The 24,500-nt window shown below is 32.2% G+C and overlaps 4 protein-coding genes across 5 annotated transcripts; 1 reads left to right on the top strand and 3 right to left on the bottom strand.

The window, feature by feature from the left end:
* Window positions 1-1,128: 1,128 nt before the first annotated feature.
* Window positions 1,129-5,659, bottom strand: LOC8265476 (cellulose synthase-like protein D5). The gene is made up of 3 exons (XM_002523097.4): window positions 4,536-5,659; window positions 3,242-4,046; window positions 1,129-3,155 (listed from the first exon to the last, which is right to left on the bottom strand). The coding sequence occupies exons 1-3, from the start codon at window positions 5,444-5,446 to the stop codon at window positions 1,383-1,385; spliced, it is 3,489 nt and encodes a 1,162-aa protein (XP_002523143.1). The 5' UTR covers window positions 5,447-5,659; the 3' UTR covers window positions 1,129-1,382.
* Window positions 5,660-11,383: 5,724 nt separating this feature from the next.
* LOC8265475 (COBRA-like protein 7) lies at window positions 11,384-14,488 on the top strand. The gene is made up of 2 exons (XM_002523096.4): window positions 11,384-12,325; window positions 12,743-14,488. The coding sequence occupies exons 1-2, from the start codon at window positions 11,788-11,790 to the stop codon at window positions 14,155-14,157; spliced, it is 1,953 nt and encodes a 650-aa protein (XP_002523142.1). The 5' UTR covers window positions 11,384-11,787; the 3' UTR covers window positions 14,158-14,488.
* Window positions 14,489-14,734: 246 nt separating this feature from the next.
* Window positions 14,735-19,073, bottom strand: LOC8265474 (two-component response regulator ARR2). Its single transcript, XM_048375744.1, has 7 exons — window positions 18,101-19,073; window positions 17,675-17,857; window positions 16,488-16,640; window positions 16,023-16,403; window positions 15,677-15,762; window positions 15,030-15,593; window positions 14,735-14,937 (listed from the first exon to the last, which is right to left on the bottom strand). The coding sequence occupies exons 2-7, from the start codon at window positions 17,853-17,855 to the stop codon at window positions 14,881-14,883; spliced, it is 1,422 nt and encodes a 473-aa protein (XP_048231701.1). The 5' UTR covers window positions 17,856-17,857; window positions 18,101-19,073; the 3' UTR covers window positions 14,735-14,880.
* A 2,232-nt stretch (window positions 19,074-21,305) lies between these two features.
* Window positions 21,306-23,996, bottom strand: LOC8265473 (tlg2p-like protein a). Of its 2 annotated transcripts, none has more exons than XM_015721728.3 (8): window positions 23,574-23,996; window positions 23,170-23,449; window positions 22,984-23,073; window positions 22,604-22,681; window positions 22,188-22,265; window positions 22,040-22,105; window positions 21,877-21,957; window positions 21,306-21,669 (listed from the first exon to the last, which is right to left on the bottom strand). In XM_015721728.3, exons 1-8 carry the CDS (start codon window positions 23,771-23,773, stop codon window positions 21,562-21,564), a joined length of 981 nt encoding a protein of 326 aa, XP_015577214.1. In that variant the 5' UTR covers window positions 23,774-23,996; the 3' UTR covers window positions 21,306-21,561. The 2 variants fall into 2 exon arrangements, with proteins under 2 accessions (XP_015577214.1, XP_048226371.1); XM_048370414.1 differs by having other exon boundaries at window positions 23,170-23,414.
* Window positions 23,997-24,500: the final 504 nt, after the last annotated feature.

Raw genomic sequence — 24,500 nt, 5'->3', positions numbered from 1 at the left:
CTTACGTAGTTAAATTTAGCCCCATTCTTGAAAATCAGGCCAGGTGGCTTAGAACCATATCAAGTTCAACATCTGCCTAGAGTTTAGATGAATAATTATAAGACACATTCTGTTGTTATCTTCAAATCGTCAAGGAAACTTAGATGTTGCCGGACCAGGAGCCGTATTCATTTTGGGGTCTAAAACATCTCGTGGCATGTGGAGAAAAGAATGACGAAAAGAGAAAAAAAGGGCAAAAACACATGAATGGAAGCCAAAAAGAGAGCTGAGAACTTCACAATCTTTACAGCTAGAAACAGCCATTAGGTTGATATGAGGAACAAAAGAACATTATCTCTCCATGGTCCACCACTATAATTTTGTTCTCTACTTAGCATATAAATCTTTGTATTTTATCAGGGCAGTAATGCATTTAAAACCTTGCTAAGCCTAACCTCTTAACTACAAGGGCAGCCAGCTTCTCCTATCCAGTGGGACATACCAGTTAGTAGCAAGAATATCATACAATCCAGGAATAAGTGAAGCCATCAATGTATATGACAAGAGGGTACTACTCGAGCATGAAAAGGAGCAAGTTTTGTTTGGGTCAGAAAAATACAAGTGAATAAAGAGGAACAATTAATAACTAATCACCAAACTCCAGCAGGACAGTGATGATTAGGCACTATAATTAACCTGGTAGTTAGGCTAATCAATATCAATGTTGTTAGGATAATTTTAAGGACAATCATTGGTGTCTCTACCATCTATGATGATACTCTTTAGCCTTCCAACTCATGGAATCATCATACAAGGTGCCTTGAATTTCTGCTGGGTTTTACTTTACCATTTTCCTTTTTCCAATGTGCTTAATTGCTCCAAATTAAAGGGACGAAACTTGTAAACATCACAAAACTAATTAATGGATAAGCACAGCTGGGCTATAGCTGCAAGTAGAGGCAAGTGGGACATACGATTATACTTCATATGTTCAATGGTTCGTTATCTAAATTCTAATCAATTGGGCCACATGGAAATAATACTTAACAAAATGAATGCGTCCAAACTCATTCAGGTAATAATGTGGTTCAGAGAATTGAGTTAGAGGAATACTAAGTACAAATAGAAGCAGTGGGAACACCTCAAGGCTCAGGATAATACTTTCCAGGTAATAATCTTGCCTAAACACATGAAACTTGAGGTGCCTTGGTATGATCCTCAAGTGCAATTACACACAGTAATTAAAGATTACACTTTTTAACAGTAGCAGAGAAGAAAAAATTAAAATCAATTACAAAACCAAACTACAAATATGAAGTTGAGAGAAACTTCAACTTTGGTCTTCTGCTGTTCCTATAAAATAAACCTAACCAGGACATATAATAACACTGCTAAACACATCATCAGGGGAACTGAAACTTCATGTAATCTTGCTTCCCGGAAGGAGGACTAATGTACACCCATAGCAATGAAATGATGATGGATAGCAATCCTGACCAGACATACACAATGGTTGGGACCCTCCCTCTTCTTCCCATCAAGCCTTTCGCAAAGGGGTAGAGATGAGACAAAACCCAGAAGCTGAAGAACACCCCTCCAAGAAGTTTGCTCCACTGTGGATAAGTACTATACACAGTCCTTGCTACTCCCACTGCAATTGCAATCATGTTCAACATCATTATGGTGATTGGAGGTATCATCAAGAAGCTCCACTTGACCACATATAGCTCAGCAAACTCATCATCTCCGTCCTCAGGCATGGCAGATTTAGATGTTAACGTGAATGAAATATCAACCCCTGCTATAACCTTCAGTAATCCTTGTAATACTGCTGCAGGATGAGCACTTGTTCCCCCAATCAGCCAAAACTGTTCATTTCGCCACCAGTCATGGAGAGTGATTCCTGACCATTTAATTTCCAGGAGCGCAAGCAAGCATAGGGTCATTGTGATGGCTAACAAGAACACTAGAAAGGTAACACTGAGAGATTGAACGATGAACTGGCCGGAGAATAGAGAAACTGCAGGTAGGATGCAATAAACAATGAGAAACATAGAGGTAAAAGGGTACATTCCTACATTGAAATATGCCACTCTCTGCAAGAATTTCATCCGAGGACTAGCAAAGAGCGCATTATTCCTTGAGAAAAATATTTCAACCGAGCCAGTAGCCCATCGAAGGACTTGGTGCAGCCTGTCTGTTAGATTGATTGGAGCTGTGCCGCGGAATGCATCCCTTTTTGTTACACAATAGACAGACCTCCATCCTCGATTGTGCATACGATAACCAGTCACCACATCTTCTGTCACAGAACCATATATCCAACCCACCCTTTTTCCCCACTCCGTTTTATCCTCATAGAAGCAAGAGATAACACTAATTGCCTCAGCAACAGTTGCAGCATCCAAAGGCTCCCTAGGTACAGCAAGTGAACCGGCTGGTCTTCCGTGATTACCCCTTCCTTGTACATCTTGAAGTAACCTTCCCTGGTATTCTGCAATTGGAATAGACGCAGCCAGAGAAGTTGAGTTCCCAAACCTTTTCGGTAGAAGCAAAGACTCAATATCTGCATCATCATCATTCTGATCACAGTTGATAGGCAATGCTATCTCATCCTCTTGTTTCTTTGTCGTCTTGGGTTTCCTCAAGAACAACTTAATTTTCTTTCTGCCAAACCATCCATGGTGTTCTGTTGTCCTAGGTGGACTGAATCCATACAGAGCTGTTCTGCGAAAAATGCAGCCTGTTCCTACATACATTGGACCCTGTAATCCGTCAAGAGCTCTCATGCTCACATCAAAGAACACCGTGTTGTGGTTTGCATATCGATCACTTGGATCAATACCTTCAAACCTTTGTGGGAATTGAACATAACAGATCCTATCACCACCTCTATCAAGCATAAAGCACATTCCCTCTCTTAAAGCCAAAGAATTATAAATGTAGTGATCACAATCAAGATTTAGTATGAATGGACCATTGGACATGATTGCGCTAGTTCTAACTAGAGCATTCATAGCTCCAGCTTTCTTGTTGTGATCATAGCCTGGCCTTTTCTCACGAGACACATAGACCAGCATTGGCAATCTAATATCAACTTCCATTGTGTCAATTAAGTTCTCTGCATCTGCTTCTGCCCCAAAAGCTGGTTCTGAATTTGGTGGAGCTAGCATTGCCTGTAAACAAAAGCATATTGTTAAATCATAGTCCAACACAAAACATTCCAAGTAGCAACCTCACATTCTCAGAGAGCAGGAATTACCTGAATTATGCCAGCGTGGTCTCCTCTTGAGTGGTCACTCTCTCCAGAAGTCCAAGTCCCCGGCCAGTGAGAACCATCTGACATCCAAGTTGCCTTTGGTACTTTAAGAGGTTCTGATAGACTGCCTCCCATTTCCACTTGTTTCTTCTTCGCCCGCAGCTCTTCATGGGCATTATAAGCATCTGATCTTCTCCTAATTGATTCAGGCAATGAATTGATCCTCACCTTAAATTCATCATATTCTCTCTTCACTCTTCTCCTCTCTCTGACGAAGTCAAGCCTCACTTTATTTTTAAGAAAATCGCGCTTCTGCCCAAAATAAGCCTCAGGATTCCTGGGTTCAATGTTGTGTTTTCTGCAGAAAGGAATCCAAGTTCTTGCAAAACTAGCAGTTTCTGCTAGAGCTTCAAATGTCAAAAGAGAACCACCATCATCTGATAAGTAACAAGCGACCTTTTCCACTGGATAATCAACTGCAAGGATTGAAAGAATTGTATTTGCAGTGACAAGAGGTGGTTCTTTCTCAGGATCTGCTGTTGAAACAAACACATCAATTCCCGGAAGGTCTGAACGGCCTTTTGGGTTTCGAAGATTGGGAGATTCGAAACGTTGTTTGAGCACAGAGAGGTCAGTCACTCTGTTTACAGGGCAGAGCTTAGGAAGCTGATCAAGAAGCCATGATAATGCAAACCAGACCTCACAAGTTATGGACATCCCCCACAGCCACATTGCCTCGCGATTGGGGTGACGAATTCTCCATGTAAGAAACAAACCAAGGGCCGCGAGACGCATTGCAATGAGTAGTCTGCATAGCAATAACATTGATCTCACATTCAGATACTAATGTCACAACATAAACAGAATTCCTCATGTTCAAGAACCAGCTGGGTAAGATAGATGCTATTTAGGGATATAATACAAATTCATTAATTAATCACATGCATTTACCAACTCACATTCAGATACTAATGTCCCAACATAAACAGAATCCCTCATGTTCAAGACCAGCTAGCTAAGATAGATGCTATTTAGGGATATAATACAAATTCATTAATTAATCACATGTATTTACCAACTCACAGGACCATAAATTACAATTGCAAGTATTCACTATACAGTCTTTATAAGGAATGAGATCAAGAAAGCAGCATATGAAAGAAATCAGAAACCAGGAACTATGATTTGAATATAAATTAAAATGGAGTATGGGCCACAAGGAAAAGAGTGAAACAAATAACCAAAATCATACTCGAGTTCAATATTAAAAAGAGAGACAAAAGCACTTTGAGTGTACCTGTAAGGGCTAAGAATTGCAGCAGAAACCCCAACTTTCCTAGTCAAAGGCCTTCTAGATCTCTCTCCAAAATCTGGAGGGTGCTCGAATTCATTAGCTCCCGATCCACCTCCATATCCATCTTTAGGCCACACAGCATTACCATACCCATAAGTTCCTTTAGTCTCAAACAACCACCTTGTATGATCAAACTCAGGAGGATGATTCATTGCCTTAATTGACTTCACAAGTGAAAGTCTCTTGTCCAACTTAGGCAATGGCAACGCCTGATCTTCTTCTTCACTTTTAGCCTCATCATCATCTTCTTCATCATCAAAATCCTCATCATCAACATCTTTATATGGCTCTTTGCAGCCAGGACAATGTCCCACTGCATTAGCCCCAACACAATCTAAGTAACAATCTCTACAAATCTTGAATCCACATTCACATTTTCCTCGAATTGCTTTCTCATCACAGCCTTTCATTCCACAAACAAGCCCTGATTTGAGTGACTTAGTCATTTCCATTGAGCAGTCCATAACATGACCACGCGTGACTGAATTAAAACCACCAGTGAAAATAGTACCCGAAATAAAACTCCTATCAGGCTTTCCGTCATTCTTGATATCTAGACTGGATTGTGAGACAGACATAGGCTGGTGATCTGGAGTAGGAGGTATGTGAACTGTGTAAGTGACAAAATCTGAGTTGATCTCTTCAGTGGTATCATCTCTAGACATTGAACAATATCTACCCCCACTCGAGGTCCGGTTTTTACTGTTAGTGAGTGGAGAATTTGGGTTATTTGATATAGAAGCTCTTGGTACTGGACTTGTCAAACCCATGCTTCTACTTCCTCTTTCTTTGCCTCCTGATGATACCGTTATCGTCACCGGAGAAGAAGATGGAGAATTAGCCGTTTTCACCATCTCACCGTTGATTTGAACCCTGTCTCAACAAAAGAGCATTCAAAGGTTTAATCTTTTTCCCTAGAAAGTGAGGGAAAATGTAAGAAACGCATAAACAAACAGAACCCAGATAATGAAATGCAAAAGCAAGGTGGGAAAATCTTTTCAAGTGAAAAGAAGAGAACAACAGAGTGAAGTTTTAAGGGGATTAGTATTTGCGGATTGAGGGCAAGTGGTTCAATTTGAAATTTTGAGTGAATAGAGAGTTTTGGAGGATTGGAGTTTTTTATAACGGTCAGATGATCACGACCGTTGGTGGTACAAGATCGGAGGGCTGGTATTTAAGTGAAACGGTCGGTTTTGAGATGTGACAAGTCCATGTGGTCCAACGTAGACAAGAAAGTCAAAAAGCTAAGGGTCGAAAGGGTTTTTTCCTCCCTGCTTTAAATGGTCTAAACCGTTGAGATGGTACTGCTTTCAAAATAATAAAATTTAATAATAATAAATGTGGTGTGATTCAAAAGTATAGCTCTCTTTCTTGCTTAAAAGGATATTCTTTGGCATTTGGGATTTGTACACTGCATAAAAAGGATTAAAAGTTGCAATCCCACTTAATAATAATATACTTTTCTTGATTAATATGAACATAATAATAAAATTTATGAAAATTATTCAACAAATTAATTACTAATCTTATGAATGCATAAATAAATTGTGGTTGAGGAAAATAGCTTAGTTTGATGATGAGTAGTAATTGAGGATTAAGTCTTGTTAATATTAAAAGCTTGTGATTAGTTTCAAATGGAAAAGGAGGGAACCAAGGAACAAGGGCTTGTAAGAGTGGAGATTTGACATTAAATTCCATCCTTAATATAAAGTATAAACACATATTCCGCCCCTATACTTTTATTGATTTTCACAATTCTTCTTTGCATTTTTATTTATTTATATTAAATTTTTATACTTTTATTTTTATTACCATTAGGTCTTTTTTTAATGATAAATTAGTACACATTTTACACGCTCCGTTAATGTATAAATAATTTTAAATTTATACTTTTATGAGGTCATTTTAAAATTAAATTAAAAAATTAAATTATTTTTTATGTGAGTACAAAAATTAATATTATTAGTAAATAATCTTTAACTTCTAAAATTTCATCATTTCTTATATCTTTTAAGTTAGATAATATAATAAAGAAAAATGAAGACGATAATGTAAGAAAATTTAAAAAGAAGAAATATGAATTTTTTCTAAAAAAAAATCTATTGAAATCTTAATGAAAAGTGAAACAAAAATCTTAGAATTGTTATCGATAACAATACATAAAAAATCATTAAAATATATATGAAAGTTCATATCTATAAAAAAATCAATAACTTTTTAAATACTGACTTACTTTTAAAAACTCTATAAAAGTTATAATTAAATATTTCATAACTTTTAAAGACTTTTTAAAAATCTTTAAAAGTTTATATTGAATAACTCATCACTTATACACGATTTTTCAAAGTTATTATTGAATATATCCTGACATATAAACTCCAATAAAAATTTTAATTGAATATATCACGGTGAGCCAACTTCCTTTATGATAGCTTTATGTTGGAGATCATTCTCCTTCTTTTTTCTAAAGAAACAAAAAAATTTAAGATGGATCAATAAAAATATTACAACAAAATGAGAAAGTTGTTAACTGCTCAGCTATATATTTGTACTTATATATTAAATTTACGAATGAGCAACATAATATTTATTAATTTTAGATAATTATATAATAACTATTTAATAGGTACTAGACATTTTAGAAATAGACGTCAGAATTCAAATTTTATCAAGCTAAAGAAAAGAAAATATATAAAAGAAATTGCTGCACAAAAAATAATGCAAATATTCCAATAAATTTAGTGAATTTCTTTTTTTTTTTAAAAAAAAAAACTGAATCATAGCTCAAGATAGTTTTAAATTTTAGAAGAATATAAATCTATACTATATTTATTAGTTAAAATTTATTTACCGGCACAAAAGGAAACAAATACACTATTATCCTGATTATATTCAGTAGAAACTATTCATCTTCATGTCTATTTGTAATTAGATGTGGATTTTCAAATTAAACATGTCACTCCCAAAATCTCAAGAAACAAAAGTACAGTCCATTAAATCATAACCCAATTCCATTAAAAAAAAAAAAAAAAAAAGAATATCCAGACCAAAAATATATCACCATATTAAATCCAAAGATTTTGAATTGTACTGAAAAATTAAACTAAAAATATTTAAATTAAAAATATTTATTCACTATTTAATTTTTTCCTAATTGAACTGTATCATAATTTTCTTTTCGTACAATTCTAAATATTATTAGTTCTCTATACCAAATCATCCCATATTGTCCTAAACTGAAGAATCGAAATTAAAATCCATTTAAATTGTATTTATTTTTATATATAATTATTTTTATAATAAATAAGTTCAAATCTTAAATTCAAACGTAAAATCAAATATAAAAATTTATAGGCTCAAATATAAAATAGAAGCACTAAATTTTAAATTTGAGTTGCTAAAAAAAAATTTTTACATTTGAGGTAATTACTATTTGCCTCATGTGTTTTTTTTATATTATATTAGTTACCTCCTAATATTTAAATATTATATTTTTTATTTTTTTATTTTATAATTTTATACTAAAAATCCATTCCATTCGAATTTCTATTAAGCAATCGTTAATTAGGTTTGGTTTTATACTATCTGCCCCCTGATTTTCGGTGTAACATACAAATTGCCTCTTACAGTTTATTTATTATATTAAAACTTTTCATCTAATTTTTATGCAAAATCAATTTTAGTGTTTGTATAAAAATAATTAACTAGTATTTTTTAATTACTTGAGTTTCTAGTATAATTAAATTTTAGTAAAATTTAAATATTTTAAAAGTACGTATATTTATCAAAATATTAAAAATTCATATAATTTAACTTTAAATTATTAAAAAAATAGATATTATTCTTATTATTAATTTTATTACTCATAAACTGTAACTTTGATTAGAAGTTTGCAGATCAAATTATAATTTCTATCAATATAGTTCTTTAATTGCATTGATTTTCAAAATACAAAGGGATTTTAATGTAATAGATAAAAGAAGTAATTACTAATTGCCTCCTGTATTTTTTCATATTATACTAGTAATCTCTTAACATTTAAAAAATATATTTTTTCATCATTCTATTTTATAATTTTATACTAAAAACCCTTTCCTTTAGAACTTATGTTAGGGAATCGTTAATTATGTTTGGTTTTATACTATTTGCCCTCTGACTTTTTTATGCAATATACAAATTGCCTCCTGTACGTTATTTATTGCACTAAATTCCCATTGTGTTTTAAAAGTCGATGTAATTAAGAATATAGATTGATAAAAAAATATAATTTGATCCTCAAATTTCTTATCAAAGTTATAATTATACTCTAATAATAATAATAATAATAATAATAATAATAATAATACTATCTATTTTATTTTAACAATTTAAAGTTAAATTTTATGAATTTTTAATATTTTAATTAATATAAGTACTTTTAAGATATTTAAATTTTACTAGAATTTGATTATGCTAAAAATTAGAATAATTAAAGAACACTAATTAATTATTTTTGTACAAATACTAAAATTAATTTTTGTATAAAAATTAGATAATGGAGGTTTTAGTATAATAAATAAGCTATAAGGCGTAGTTTGTACATTACATTAAAGATCAAGGAGCAAATAATATAAAACTAAATCTAGTTAACAGTTATTTAACAGAAATTCTGACGAAAAAGATTTTTTTGTATAAAATCACAAAATAGAAGGATGAAAAAATATATTCTTTTAAATGTGATGGGGTAACTAGTATAATATAGATAAATACAAAGGGTAAAATAGTAATTACTCATAAATAAATATATGGAGGACAATTTGTTTATTATACAAAAAATTAGAGGGCGAATAGTATAAAATTATAAACGGAAGGAGTTTTTATAAAATTATAACATAGAAGGATAGAAAACATAATTTTTAAATGTTATGAGGTAGTTAGTATAATATGAAAAAATAAAGAAGTAAAATAGTAATTATCTTTTTACATTTTATTATAATATTAATTATTTACTAAGTTTATCTCAATTTTTTAACAATTCATAATTAAAATAGAACCTAATTTTTTTTTTAACTCTTAAAAATAAAAAATTATTCTCGTATCAAATAATTATTAAGTTATGATGAATATAGTGCTAATATGATATTAATCATATTTATAAAATAATTCTTAGTAAGTAGTACTCTTGATGCCAATGCGAAGCCCGAACCATCTTGATCATCCGATCCGCATCTTTTCTACCAACAGATCTCGTTGTGCTCTGGGAGAAAGCCAACTACGATATGAATCCTTACTGGAAAAAAATATCTTTAAAAAAAAGGCATTACCTTTGAGATCAACTGACACATTATATTGCATTAAAGGGGTCATATGAAATGTATTAATCAATTGGACAATAAGATATTCCAAATATTCAGCTTAGTAAATTGAAAATAAACTTCTCTATTATATAGTTGCTGAATACAAATATAATATTATTATAGTAATTTTTATTTTTATTGTATAATTTTAAATTAACTTTAGTCCAATTAATTTAAATTAAAAAAATATATTTTTAACTATTAAAATTAGAGAATTTTCTAAATTTCTATCATTGCATATCCTATCGTATCGAACTGAACTGTTTTATTGGACCCAAATCTCCATACTGCACCGTTCTGAAAATTAGTATGATTTGAGATAAAAAAATTTATGTACAGTACAATTGTAAATATTAATTTTAAAATTTTTGATATTTAATACAATTCTAAAGATTTCCAAATTTCCAGATTCTCTCGAACTATATAAGTGTACTATAATTAATTAATCATTTATTTGTGCGAGTAAATGTATATTTATTTAATTTGTAAGATCATTTTGTATTGTATTTTTTATTTTATTACCATATAATTAATAGTATTTTATTATCAGAGTATTATCTATTTAGTAAGAAATAAAAATTACCATATAATTTCATTATAATATCTGTTTATTGCAGAAAAGAAAAAAGAATTCTTTTTCGAAAGAAAACATATAAGTCGGGTAAATCAAATGCTGTATTGCGGATAACTCATATATTTTTAAAGACAAATTTATTTCCGAATATTATATAAAGTTTTAAATTCTTCAATTATTTCAGTTTTTCTAATTATGATATTGTCAAGAACGCATATTTCTAATTTTGGTTTTATTTTACTTTAGGTTACACCAAATGCAAATTATTAACTCATGATAAGAAAATTTTTTCTCATTAAAAGTTTTAAAAATTAAGAAATTACTCCTACTAAAATAACATATCACTGACATTTTTTGAATAATACTAAATATATTATTTTTAAATATTTAAAAAATAAAAAATCATATATTAATTATAAAATTTAAAATTTATGGCGAGTCGCTATTCGAACAGTGTAAAAATATGCAACGGCCAGAAATCATGATAAAAGGTTCTAGTCTCGGGCGAGATGCTATAGTATGCAGGATTAACAGCTATTCGCAAAAGTAGTATATCATTAAGCTTCGTCCCGGATGTAACCTCTATTTACGTAATGGCTGCAGGCCAGTAACCATTATCCCTATATAACCAAATATCTGAAAAGAAAAATAAAAAGTTCAGAGACGCCTGGCTGTCGACATTATTCTACAGGGAGGTCTGGTGCACTGAGCAAATTAGAATTTGAATTGAAACATAAACTTGTTGTAAAATTAAGGCAACTTCTCATCATTCCTTAATCAATAAACTCGATTTAGAATTTAGCAAACGTAAACTCTTTTTCTTTTTGTTGATAATTCAACAAACCTCATGCAAATAATTAGAAGTAATGCATCCATGAAACTTCTACAGAACACGTAATCAACCTCTTACAACTGGCTTGAAAGATAATATACAGTGAGAAAATTATCAGAAGACTTTGGTAATAATACAAACACAAAACGACGCAGATAATAGACTTGGTCTTACCATTTTCTTCTTCTGCTTCTTTCTTTTCTCAACTCTTTTGCCATTTTCTTGTCCAATTCAAACCTCACTTACCCATCAAAAACATATAATTAAATCTTGTCGAAGAAGTAAAACAAAAGACCGGTTCTTCAATTTTTGTTTTGAGGTTAAGTAGAAACATCTGCCGGCACGCTATTAGTTCATTTCCCTCCATTTGTTCCATCCATGTTCATCTCTCTGCTTATTATGTTCCTTCTCTTTGGTTAATCAGCTCATAATATCTGCTTAGTTAATCAATCCATGGCTAATAATATTAATAATCTCTTAATCATCATTTCCATTACACTGTCGTTCTTTTTTTACACTTGTTTCTCTCAACCATCACCGTCACCGCCACCAAACGCCACCTGCAATGGTGTTTACTTGTCATACAGCTACACCAGAGGCTACCTTATCCCTCCAACTGATGACTCCACAAACCAACCGTACAGGTTCGAATCCACTGTGAAGGTGCTCAACAACGGACGCGATGAGCTCAAGTCATGGAGGGTTTTTGTTGGGTTTAATGATAATGAGCTGTTAGTTTCTGCAACTAATGCTGTGTTGGCTGATGGCACTTCTTTTCCTGCTTCTGTTGGCAACGGTACCGTTTTGGTTGGGTTTCCCAGAACTGACCTCAAGACGGCTATTGAGACTGCTGGAGATACGACCCAGACAGAGGTTACAGTCTTACTAGTCGGGACCCGTTTTGTAAACGGAAACCCGGACGATGATCCTTTGCCTGCTAATTTGACTCTGGCTAATCATGGGTATTCTTGTCCTGTTCCAACAAGACAAGGTACTGATTAATTATTCAATTTTACATTTTCATTTAAACATTGATTTAAGTGCTTGGATAGAATCTTTCAGTTCTTTATATTTCTGTTAATTTGGTAGTTTATCAGTTTGTTAATTACGCTCTGAATAAGGTTGGGACTTGTCACCTCGTAGTTCTGTATGCGACTTTATTCTGGACCCTGATCAAAGAATTAGTTTGCTTATCAGTTTTCACTTTCTTGACAGTACAGCCACAATAAATATTAGGATAGAAAATTGTAGCAGAAAATATAGAAATTTCACCCTGAAATTGCGTTACAAACTGATTATTGCAGAGAAATATAAATGTAAATCTCTAATGATTTTTGAAATTGGAAATGAATGTTCTTAACTGTGCAAATCATCTGCCATAATACTCTACTTTCTTTGACTAATGTAGGCAATGAGTTGCAACTTTGTTGCACTAAAGATTTGAATGCTACACCAAACACCACTCCTGAAGATAATTTCCAGCCTCGGGAAGATGGTGATCTTGTAATCATGTATGACGTAATCAACACATACGACACCAATTATTGGGCTCAGGTTTCCATCTCAAACCATAAGCCTTTCGGCCGCCTTGATAATTGGAAATTAAGCTGGGATTGGATGAGAGGTGAATTTATCTTTGCAATGAAAGGAGCTTACCCCTATGTTGTCGATACATCAGATTGCATTTTTGGCGAGCAAGGTCAGCACTACAAGGATATGGATTTCTCTAATGCTTTGAATTGTGAGAAAAGGCCTACAATTGTTGACTTGCCTCCAACTAGAGCTAATGATTCTACCATTGGCATGATTCCTTTCTGTTGTCGAAATGGGACTATTTTACCGCCGAATATGGATCTCAGCAAGTCTGTTTCAGTTTTTTTAATGCAAGTGTTCAAGATGCCTCCTTATTTGAATAGGACAGAACTTGTTCCACCCCAGAATTGGAAGATCAATGGCACAATGAATTCAGATTTTACATGTGGATCTCCGGTGAGGGTAAGTCCAAGCCAGTTCCCTGATCCAAGTGGTTTGCCTTCAAGAACAGCAGCAGTGGCAAGTTGGCAAGTGGTTTGCAACATAACACATTTCAAAGAGGAGAAACCGAAATGTTGTGTATCATTTTCTGCGTTTTTTAATGATTCTGTTGTCCCCTGTAACACCTGCGCTTGCGGCTGCAACAACAATCCAAGTCAAACCTGCAATGCAAATGAACCAGCTCTTCTTATGCGTCCAGATGCTCTTCTAGTTCCATTTGAGAACCGGACTCTTGAAGCCTTGGAATGGGCTAGTATCAAAAAGAGGGCTGTGCCTAATCCACTTCCATGTGGGGATAACTGTGGGGTTAGCATAAATTGGCATTTGCTCTCAGATTACAGAAATGGCTGGACTGCAAGAATCACCCTATTCAACTGGGGAGAAACTGATTATGCAGATTGGTTTGCTGCAGTGCAACTGGACAAAGCAATGCCAGGCTTCGAAAAGGTATACTCCTTTAATGGAAGCGTCCTCCCTAATTACACCAATACAATCTTTATGCAAGGGCTTGCGGACTTCAATTATCTTCTGGCAGAAAGGGATGGCGACAATCCAAGGAAAGATCCTCGGGTTCCTGGTACGCTACAATCAGTAATCTCATTTACTAAGAAAAAAACACCTGGAATTGATGTGCCTGGTGAGGATGGATTCCCAACTAAAGTCTTATTTAATGGTGAGGACTGTGCGATCCCTACAGTACGTCCAATCAACAGTGGTCACAAGAGTAGCACAGCCGCTAGTGTTTTCAGCTCTATATTAATTCTAGCGCTCTTTTTGATGCAATCGTAGAGGCATTATTAATCTTTCCCGATTCATGAAATTTTTCCTCTTGTAGTTAGTCAAGTTCTGAATCATCAATCTTTATTTGTTCTGTTAGTCTGTACGGTTTCTTTTGTCTGTGCCAAATTATGTGTTGGGCGATTTTGACAGGAATGGATGTACATTGTAAATCAAGTTCAGTATCTTAATACTGTAGGTCATATTTCTACACGGACTGATCACGACGGTGGTATGGTAGTGATGTTCCTAATAGAAATAGAGAAGGCATTAATATTTTAAGGATGTAACTTTCTTTGATATAGTTCCTTTCTTTATATGCGACCTCCTTCGGTTTTCAGCATATTCTGTGTACTAATATATAAATTCTTTTTCTCCGAAACTGCAGTTAACTTGCCAGCAACAATCAGGTATATATGGTTCCGGAAAGCAATCTCAGACCCTCAAAATTCTATTTCCATGTGACAAGGCATATTGAGATTTTCATGATCATAGATATCACTATCAAATTCTCCGGTTAACTCTCATAGCTAATGAAAGTGATGATAAATAAAAAAAGAAAATTGTTTGTTAATGAGAAAACGAAAGAGGTAAACTGCAAGTTTAATGATTAGAAAACAGTATTTTATCTGTGCTGTCAAGGAAGAAGAAGACGAAGAAGAAGAAGAAGAAGGAAGAAAAAACTGCATGAGAAATCCAGTTCAAAAAGAGGGCTCGGTTGTCTTCTCAGAAGGCTCATTTATCAAGTTGTGTAGAATTGTTATATTTGATTACAAGTGGCGCTGCACCTTGCTGTGAGAAAACAAAACGTAATTTCAATTAACTCTCAGACGCTTACAAAAGACTTGGAGAATAATAAAAAAGAAACATCTTAGAAACCTAACCTGATAAAGATGTCCATGAAAGATCTCATCTTGATCAAAATGCTGGAGATAAAGTGAAGGCTCATAGATCAGCTGAGGCGTGCTGTCAGTCTTTGTCTCATACAAGTCATGGAATGAATCAAGAGCTGAAAGGCTTTTGGAATTCTGAGCAACATTTTCCTTGTTCCTCCATTCATACTCCTTACCAACTGATTGAATGGCAACAGAAGATGTATTGCACGAAGGTCCTGCTGCTCCAAAGGTACTACTGATGATAGGAAAATTATTTGCAGAGTTTTTGGTCATAGGATAGTAGCTTGATTCCACCATTCCAGGGTACAGAAGCTTCCCTTGATCATCATAAGTCCAGTCACTGTTTGTAATCGTACTCAATGGTGCACGCAGCCTTGCTTGTGGAGTAGTGTGACAAGGCAAAGGAAATGGAAATGTATTTGTACAGAATTGGAGGTTATCTGATGGATGAGGTTGCTCAAGAATAGATGTTTTGTTCATTCTTGAAGGCAACAAATGTTCTTGCTTTAGCTGTGGAATGTCATCTTGTTTTCGTAGATACATGCGATACTTCTGTCATACAGTTGTTCTATTAGTCTCTAAACAATCAAACTAAACATTTCTCAGTAAATTACTATATGACCAACAAACGATACCTGAAGATGACTAGCAATATGTTCTCGAGTAATGCTATGAACATTCATTCTTTGCAGGCATTCCAAAATTTTCAGAGGAACTGCATCTGCGATGACATGAGAAATGAAAGCAGAAAGTGAAAGTGTGAATAAAGAACTAAAAAAGAAAAATTATTCACAGAATCAAACTGTTAAAAAAGCAGAATATTAAAGAACATATCAAATCACTAAGAGAATGTTTTAAATAGCTTTCGAACGGCCAATATTACTACTAGTTAATGATAGATTAATGTTCAATTATGACTTAGTGTTCAATCTAGTTGTTTCTTTACGGTATAATTAAATCGCAGGTGGTAAGGAATCATACTTTCATGGCCAAGATGATTAAAAGCTCTAACAAACTTTTCATGGAGCTCTTCAGTCCAAATCATTCGCTTCTTTCCTGTGGCTGCAGGATCTGAGGGTTCATCGTCATATTCATTGTTTCTTCTCCGTTTTGAGTTCCTTGTATTATTCAAGTTTCCATGGATCATATCATCGTCACTGTCAGGTTTTGTCAAAAGCAGTATATCATCTTCCAAGCCTATCAGTTGCTCGAGTTCATCTTTTGCAGTATTCTTTTTCTTGCGAATCACATGTTGCCATATCATTTTAAGAGCTTCCATCCTAACAGGCTTGATCAAATAATCACAGGCACCATGAAGAACACCCTTCTTAATAACTTCATGATCATCATCTGACGACATCACTGAGTTACATAACAGAATTCATGTTAAGTAGAGAGAGCAAACGAATACAACACGTCAAAATGGTTTTTTGAATTAGTACTTACTGACAACAGGCAAACCCATTTCAAATTCAGCAATCTCAAGGAGCTCAAACCCATCCATATCCGGCATATGCAAATCAATCACAACAATGTCAAACTTGTTCTTATCCTCTCGAAGCATTGACAAAGCATCCTTCGCTTTCCGACATTTGGTAACTAAAACATGTAGTTTAGAGGTTAGAAATAACCGTATAAAGTTGACTATTTAACGACATATATCACATTTTGTTCTTAAAGAAAGGAACGTCTATAATTGAATCTGTAGTATAATCTTGAGCAAAAAATATTCATCAACTTTCAGTCTAAACCCTCCAAAAAGTGGAAATCGAGACAGTTCTCCAAGACTTTTCCCATTTTATGCATCTATCTGAAAATATTACATTGGTTCTTTAAGGGTTATCTCCATAAAAAATCATTGGCAAACACATTTATCTGTGAAATTAATACAGTTCTGAATCCAGGATGGATTTAGGCTGGTGTTTTGAATAGGAAAATGGGTGAAAATGCTACAGCACTCATGAACATGGAAAACCAAATTCTCTTAGCCTAGAATTTAGCCCTATAAATTTCGAGAAATTATACTATGAAGCTGACATTCCAACTTAATAGTCCTAGTTGCAACAGTGTTTCACTAAAATAAAGATATCTGTAAATTATATGATGAGTGGATATTTTATGTATAAACTCTCTGTATCTTGACACATAAGCATAAACATGGATAGTTGTTTTTTTAATATTTATTTTTTCTAGTTATTTACAATAGGTCAAAATCTAATAATATAATAGAAGAATATAGTAAAAATTGAAAATTTAAAGTTTCATAATCTTGTAAAACCCAATAAAAATTCAAACAAAGTGACAATTATTTTACTAAAATGAAAAGAAGAAGAAGACAAATTATAGGAGAAAATAAGAAGAGATGTCTATAAGGTGGTTCGGACTAATCATAGTCTGCATCCATGAATAAAATATTATTTTCATCAACCTTGTATGCGTGGGGCCTCACGCACACCTTAAATTAAAAAAAGAAAAATCAGATTTTAATGAACAAAAAGATTAAGAAATTAATAGTTTCTCTTTCAGTTGGAAAGTGATTCATAAATTTCAGTCAGATTAAAAAAATACAAGAAACAGAGAAAGATGGCATGATTATAAAGAAAAGGATGGTGTGATCAAATGTATATGTGCACCTTTGTATAGGCAATTTCGGAGCATCTTTTCCAAGATTAAGAGACAAGTCCGATCATCATCAACAACAAGAACCCTTAAACCAGCAGGAAATTCATTTGAAACGCAGTCACTCGTTTTCTCCAGGCTACTACTTCCTTGTATAATGGCCTTTCCTTTGTTATTATCATTATTTGTTTCCATCCCTCAACATATATATATATAAAGTACCCGAAAAGACAAACACAAGATCAGGAATTGAAGACGAGCGACAGAGGAAAAGAGAAAAACATTGAAGAGCATATCGCAGTGGAGATACAAAGTATATAAATAAGTGAATCTTGAATCTTTTGAAAAAAATCTTTCATTTATGGTTAGTAAAAATATATAAATTAACAAAAAGAATTACTAAACCTTAAGCTCCCGCCCATGTCTTTAAAGTATGCTACCTTCAATTTGGGTTGTTAATTAGGGAGCCCTAATTCAATGCGAATGATTTCACCATAACACAGTATGCAGCTGCCATAATTATATCACTTTTATCATTGATTCAGTTTTAGAATCACGGGAACATAATTTCAGAATATTTTGATCATTGGCGACTCGTAGTGAGTGGTATCCCATAGGATTTACCATAGGAAGGAAGCATCTTCTTGGGATAATAGCCCTTATAGGTTATATAGAAAACAATATCGTTTTTTTTTTACTTCTTTTCTCTTAATTTCCATTTTCAATGGTTTGCTAATATAGGAGATTATAAAAGGGAATAATAATAATAATGTGCAATTGCCTTAGTCCTGAAAAGGCATTTTAGAGTGAGAAATAAGCTGCCACCCAATAAATAATAATTCTAATTCTAATGCAAAATGTATCATTTTCTTTTCCGTTTAGGAGAATGGAATGGGGATCTTAAATAAGATGACAAATGGATCAAGTGTTCATTCCAGGTAAGATTGTTGAAATTTTACCTTTTTAGAAAAGGAGAAATTATAGAAAATACTGATTTTTTTTTTTCTTTTTAAATATATAAAATCCATACTTTCAAAAATATTGCAATTTTTTTTTACGGGATTATATACAAAGAAACTCTATTCTCCTTTTTCCTTAACTTTTCTTTATCATTATTTTATTCCATCATTTTTCTTTTATTTTTCACTTTTTCATAAAAAAATCACATACACTTTTATTAAGTAATTAGCAATGTCTTAGAATCCGAAAGAACTCAACTTGTTGTCGATACCGATTGCTTATTTCGGTGGTGCTTGCTCCTTCCTTAGTCGCCTTTAGAAAATCACCTTTTCTTTCATGTAATGAATTTTTTGAAGAATTTTATTTTTTATAATTTTTTTTTTGTATGATTTTCAAACAGATATTAAGGTGTTTCTATAAAAAAGGTTTTGGTTGCATAATTATTTAATTTTATGAACAATATATATATATATATATATTGGTGATGGTTTTAATGTGTATGGTGTCTATGAGTTTGATATTATATTCAAAAAAATATACATATATTATATATATACGAATAAATACTAAAATATATATATAGTAACTATTTTCATACAAGTTTAAAAAGAAAAAAAAATTTATTATAATTTTATTATTTTAATATGCTAGAAACTTTTATATGTTGTGATGTTTTCTTTTCATTATTATATTTAGAAATATATAATAAATAAGGAGAAAGAGAAAAATGTATTTCTAGAATGATCAAGAGTATATGGATTATTATAAAACTAGTAAATAAATGAGATGACATAGAGCATTAATTCAAGACTTGCTAGTTAGTTATTCAATTTAACTCAATTTTTTTTCTTGTAATGGTGCTATCTATCATATGAACAAGAAATGATATGACTATTTGAGTTGGCTAATAAATTGTATTACATGATATTATATTCTACACTGATAATGTTTGATAATATGCTTGTTCTAAGATATTAGTAATGTTTTTTAAATAGTGGTCAAACTTACATGTAAGCATATACCAATAAATCGAAAAACAATTTCAGATATCATTTATATACTATATATACACTAAATATATATGAAACATATATCAAGATCTGTGAATTATATTGTAAATACTTATACCTTTTTAAAAAATACCAAAAGTAGCAGTAAATGGTATACGCTCAATAAGATATGATATATATTAAATACATATTTGGTATTTGCAACTGTTTTAATTCATATAGATTGTATAATTATAAAATAAGAAAGTAAATTCTTAGGCAATACTTTACATTACATTTATTTTATTATATATTGGATATAAAATTTATATGTTAGCTATATATTAGATATATGTTAAGTAACTTTTAATCAAACTTTCAATTTGTTTATGTTTTTATTCTGAATTTTTTTTTTCAATAGCAAAGATATAATATCAGTGTTTATTCAAATAATAGAAAACATTCAATTTATTTTAATATATATTTTTTATATATAAGGTATTTACTATATTTATATCTTTATAAAAAATACACAAATATATATAACAGATACTAAGATAAATATAACGTATACCAATTTTTAGAGTTTATTTTTTTAGTTTTCTATATTTGAAATAAATAAATAAACATATAAATATATTAAAAAATTTAAGATATCAAATATATATTTCATATATTTCATCAAACGGGTCTCATTTACTTCTATTTTTTTTATTATAATATGTTATAAGTGTATATTGATGTTTTATAATTTTATAAAAATATAGAATGAGAAAATAATTATCATAATACTATTTTTTTTAATTTCCAATAATCACGAGAGTTATTATATAAACCTTAACTAAATCAATCAATTAAAACTGATATTATTACTATTGAGAAAAATAATTTTTAAAATTAAAATATTTAAATTAAACAAATTAGAATTCTTGATTAATATATCCAACGTATACCTAATATATATTTTTCACTGTACATTTATAAAAAAAGGAAATCTCTTTATGATGATTTTTAAATTCTTTTTAAATAAATGTGATTTATATGTAAAATAAATTATTCTTAAAAAATAGTTTTAAATACTAGTTATGTATATATTCAGTTTTTCAATAGTTTGAGCTGTAAGTAAATTAATATTATTAAATAAATATAAAACATATGTTAAATATATATACTGAACATATATCAAAATTTAAATATCATAAAAATTATAAAAACATATACTAAGTTGCTAATAACATATATCATTTTGTAAAAAAAATTATATCTAACATATATTATCATATTTTTTAAATAATTTTTTAATTTATAATATTTTTCAATAGCAAAAATGATGTTTTTAATATTTTTTTTGAATATTTCTTTTAAGAATCCCTTTGAAAAAATGTAATTTATGACCTCCTCTATAATGAGTACCATAGTCAACTTAAGGTCATACTATTTAAGAGATTCAGAACTCTCAATTAACACCCTTACATATGGGACTATATTTATATATTGAATCTTAAAATTCAAAAATTCAAGATAATTGGGATTATTGTATGGTGTCAACGAAACATCTAAATTTTTATCGGATTAATTATTAATTTTTATAAATTGTTTTGTATCAAACATACTTTTTGAAAGAAAAATATCAATTGCCCTATTCTCTTTCAATTTTTAAAAATTAGAAAAAAAGAATTGAAAAGTACTCCAATCACAATCTAAAAAGGGGCTATACACCTTTGGCTTTCATTAAATTGGATATTTGCAAGAAAGAATTGTTACAACAGATCTATCCTCAACCTGGCTTCAAAAAGAAAAGGCACCCAGGGTGAAGCCCAGAACAGTAACAAAAACAGCCATAATAGGGGCCATCTTTAGAAGCTACCCAGTCAGATTGCCATCCTTCTAAATGTGCATAACAGAGCATATACAACTAGCAGACTAAGGGTCAGTAGCAATATTCAACATATTCACACAAATAACTGCTTGAGGATCAGGAGTACTAGCATGACGAAACACATAATGAGAAGCACTGTTGCACACATCACCATTCCGCCTTTCTGCTGTGACCTTTCCGCCTGCACCAGGATAACCAACATCATACTGTTGAACAGACCTCTAGTGTTAGCACAGACCATTAACTATGCGCCAATATAAACCTTGAGTAAAGATGAATGACACTGATAACATTCATTGCATGTTTAATCTCACGGAAACCATAAAACAAAAAGGTAGATGGATGCCCATTCAAGTGTTTGTATAAGTGAAAGAGTAAGGAAAAGAACCTTCTGCAACTGCTTAAAGCCCTCCTCTACGGAGGTGGCGACGTTCTGAATGTTATAATCTATTCTATCAACAATTGTACCCTGCCCGAGAACATAAAATTCCTTTATTAATCGAGCTGTTAAAAATAATCAGAAAAACAAGCTAGAAGTTTGTGGCTCAGACCTGATCTATCACAAGGACAGAGAGGTCTTTCATGATTTGTGCGAGCTCGTGTACTGATGCCACAACCTACAAAGAAAGGGTACATCAATCCAACTACGTCCGTACTCAGAAAATGATCTTTAAACCATCAATAAGTACATTCAAATACCTGATTGATCTCTCTCTCCCTTTCTTCGGACAACTGCTTGCTTTTTTTTAGCTTAGTTAATTGGTACTCACTAAAGCCCTGCATTTTCCAACCATGATCATCAAATTTAGTACAAAAGAATATTAATAACTAGTTTAAATAAAGTTTCCAGATGGACCCAACTTTTTTCAGAGAACAGGTTGACTTCTGGAAGAAATTCATGTATGACTATACAACCAAAAGCTTGGGTTAAATCTTCAAAACATGAACTTAATGCATCACAGATGGATGACTTATGTCACTCATTTTTCATTTCCAAAGGAATATTTAGATACTAATTCATGGAAGGAATATCTAGTGACAAGTTCTAGGAGTAGACAATAGCTGATCATGTAGACCCTGCTGAAAGTAAGCTACAACGAAGTAAAACAGCATACCACATCATTAAATTCATCATCTTCGTATCTGAATTTGTTCTCGTTTGAGTTCATCTCGAAGTCAACCCCATCATGTCCCTGAACCACAAAATAATTTAAAACAAAAACACAAATACGATTTAACATAGGCACAGATTAGTGATACAAAGAAACAGTCACCATTTGAAGCAGATAACAGCATTAACACATAGCAGAAGGGTTAAAAGAGCAATTCAAGATTGTAAAATAATAGAAGCAAGGACAGCCACCTAAGCAATACAAGTTCAAATAAGCATATACTGAATTTAAGATTTTCCATGCTAATAACATGTACGTAACTCTGTATAGTCAAGGAATTTATTCATATTTTAATGCACATACATGCATATGCATAAGCAGACCTCTTTTTGCTGCTGTAGGCGTTTAAGATACGTTGACTGTCTTCGCCGTAGATCCACTGAGAGGTTCTGAAGATCTGTTGCAAGAGAACGCTGCATCGAGGAGACATATAACACCATCAACTAAACTCCAAAATGATGCACAAACACACAACATACACTTGCGCAAGGAGAAGCATAAACTACTACCTGTACATTTTTTCTAACATTTGAATCCTCGGGAGACTCACTAGCGGAAAGTTTCTGTAACCTCTTTTCTGATTTCCTCAATAAATCAGTAATCTCTCGAGTAAGAGTTTCGATCATTCGCTGATCATCTTCTCCATCTCCAAAAGAAGGCATTAGAGCTTTAGCATGAGCCTTAACCAACTCAGCCATTTTAATTCGAATTCGTTGAATATTTGCAGACACTTCTTCGCTATCATCTACCCATGCTGGTGGCAAACCAATAGTAAATGCATCACTAGCACTGTGCCATTAGTTGATTAATTACGTATTGTTAGAGTGGATATACAAGAATTCAATAGCCAATATTGGAATAAAGATTCCCTAATTAACCCTAAAATTAGTATAAGTAAGCAAACAAAGAATACCTAGAAGAAGAGGGACCGGGATCTTCGGTGCTAAGAGGAGCATAAGAGGCGTGTTTGGAACGAAGAAATGAAGTGCTGACCATTTCAATAACCGGACCATTCGAACCGGAGGCTGATGATGATGATGATAAAGGAGCACGCACGCTCTTCACTGCGTCTCTGTGTTTTTTGAAATGCAAGGTTCGATTTCTCGTTGCCATCGATAACAGGAAGAAAGCAAATTAAGAAATTTGACAGTGGGTGAGGGATTTGGAAGCGAGAAAAACAAAATTCTGTGGAATTTGGAGAGTATGAGCGGGAGAGGAACTGAAATCATGGAAACTAAGGATTTCTTTTGGAGATTTAACCGCCGGTGAGCTTGAAATTTTTATGCTGCGAATCACAAGGTAGCTTTGAAAAGTAGAAACCGACGCTAATTTGCGCGTTTTTGTACACTAAATAGGCCTCATATATTGAGAGAAGAGGCCCTCTTTGCATGGGCTCCCTTGGCCCAATATTTATTATTATTTTTTAGTTTTAGGTATAAAGTTTCACTTTTTAAATTTCAAATTTAAAATTTCAATAAAATTTAGGTAAATTCAATTTCAAATAATAGAAATTATAAACACAACCTTGAACATGAGAAATTCGTAACTGAAAAATGAGTTTTATGTAGTTCATTTCTGAAAAATTCAACGAAATTTGTCTCCTGATTTTGTTTTACCAAATTAAAGTGATAACAAAATAAAATATAAAAAAACTAAAACCTAGAGACAGGGGTAAAGGACAGGAAAACCTTGGTCGGTTCGGGCACTTTCTACAAATAGAATTATCATAAATAAATAAATAAATAAACTCCTGGACATAATAACTTCAAGGGGCAAAAAAGGTCAAAAGAAAGGAATAGGTCGGTCCAAAACAAAGGGCAGTTAAAAGCCGTCTTGATAA

The sequence above is a fragment of the Ricinus communis genome, chromosome 1 (genome assembly GCF_019578655.1).
Source record: "Ricinus communis isolate WT05 ecotype wild-type chromosome 1, ASM1957865v1, whole genome shotgun sequence".
NCBI lineage: Eukaryota > Viridiplantae > Streptophyta > Magnoliopsida > Malpighiales > Euphorbiaceae > Ricinus > Ricinus communis.
This window is presented reverse-complemented; position numbering and strand designations above follow the sequence as displayed.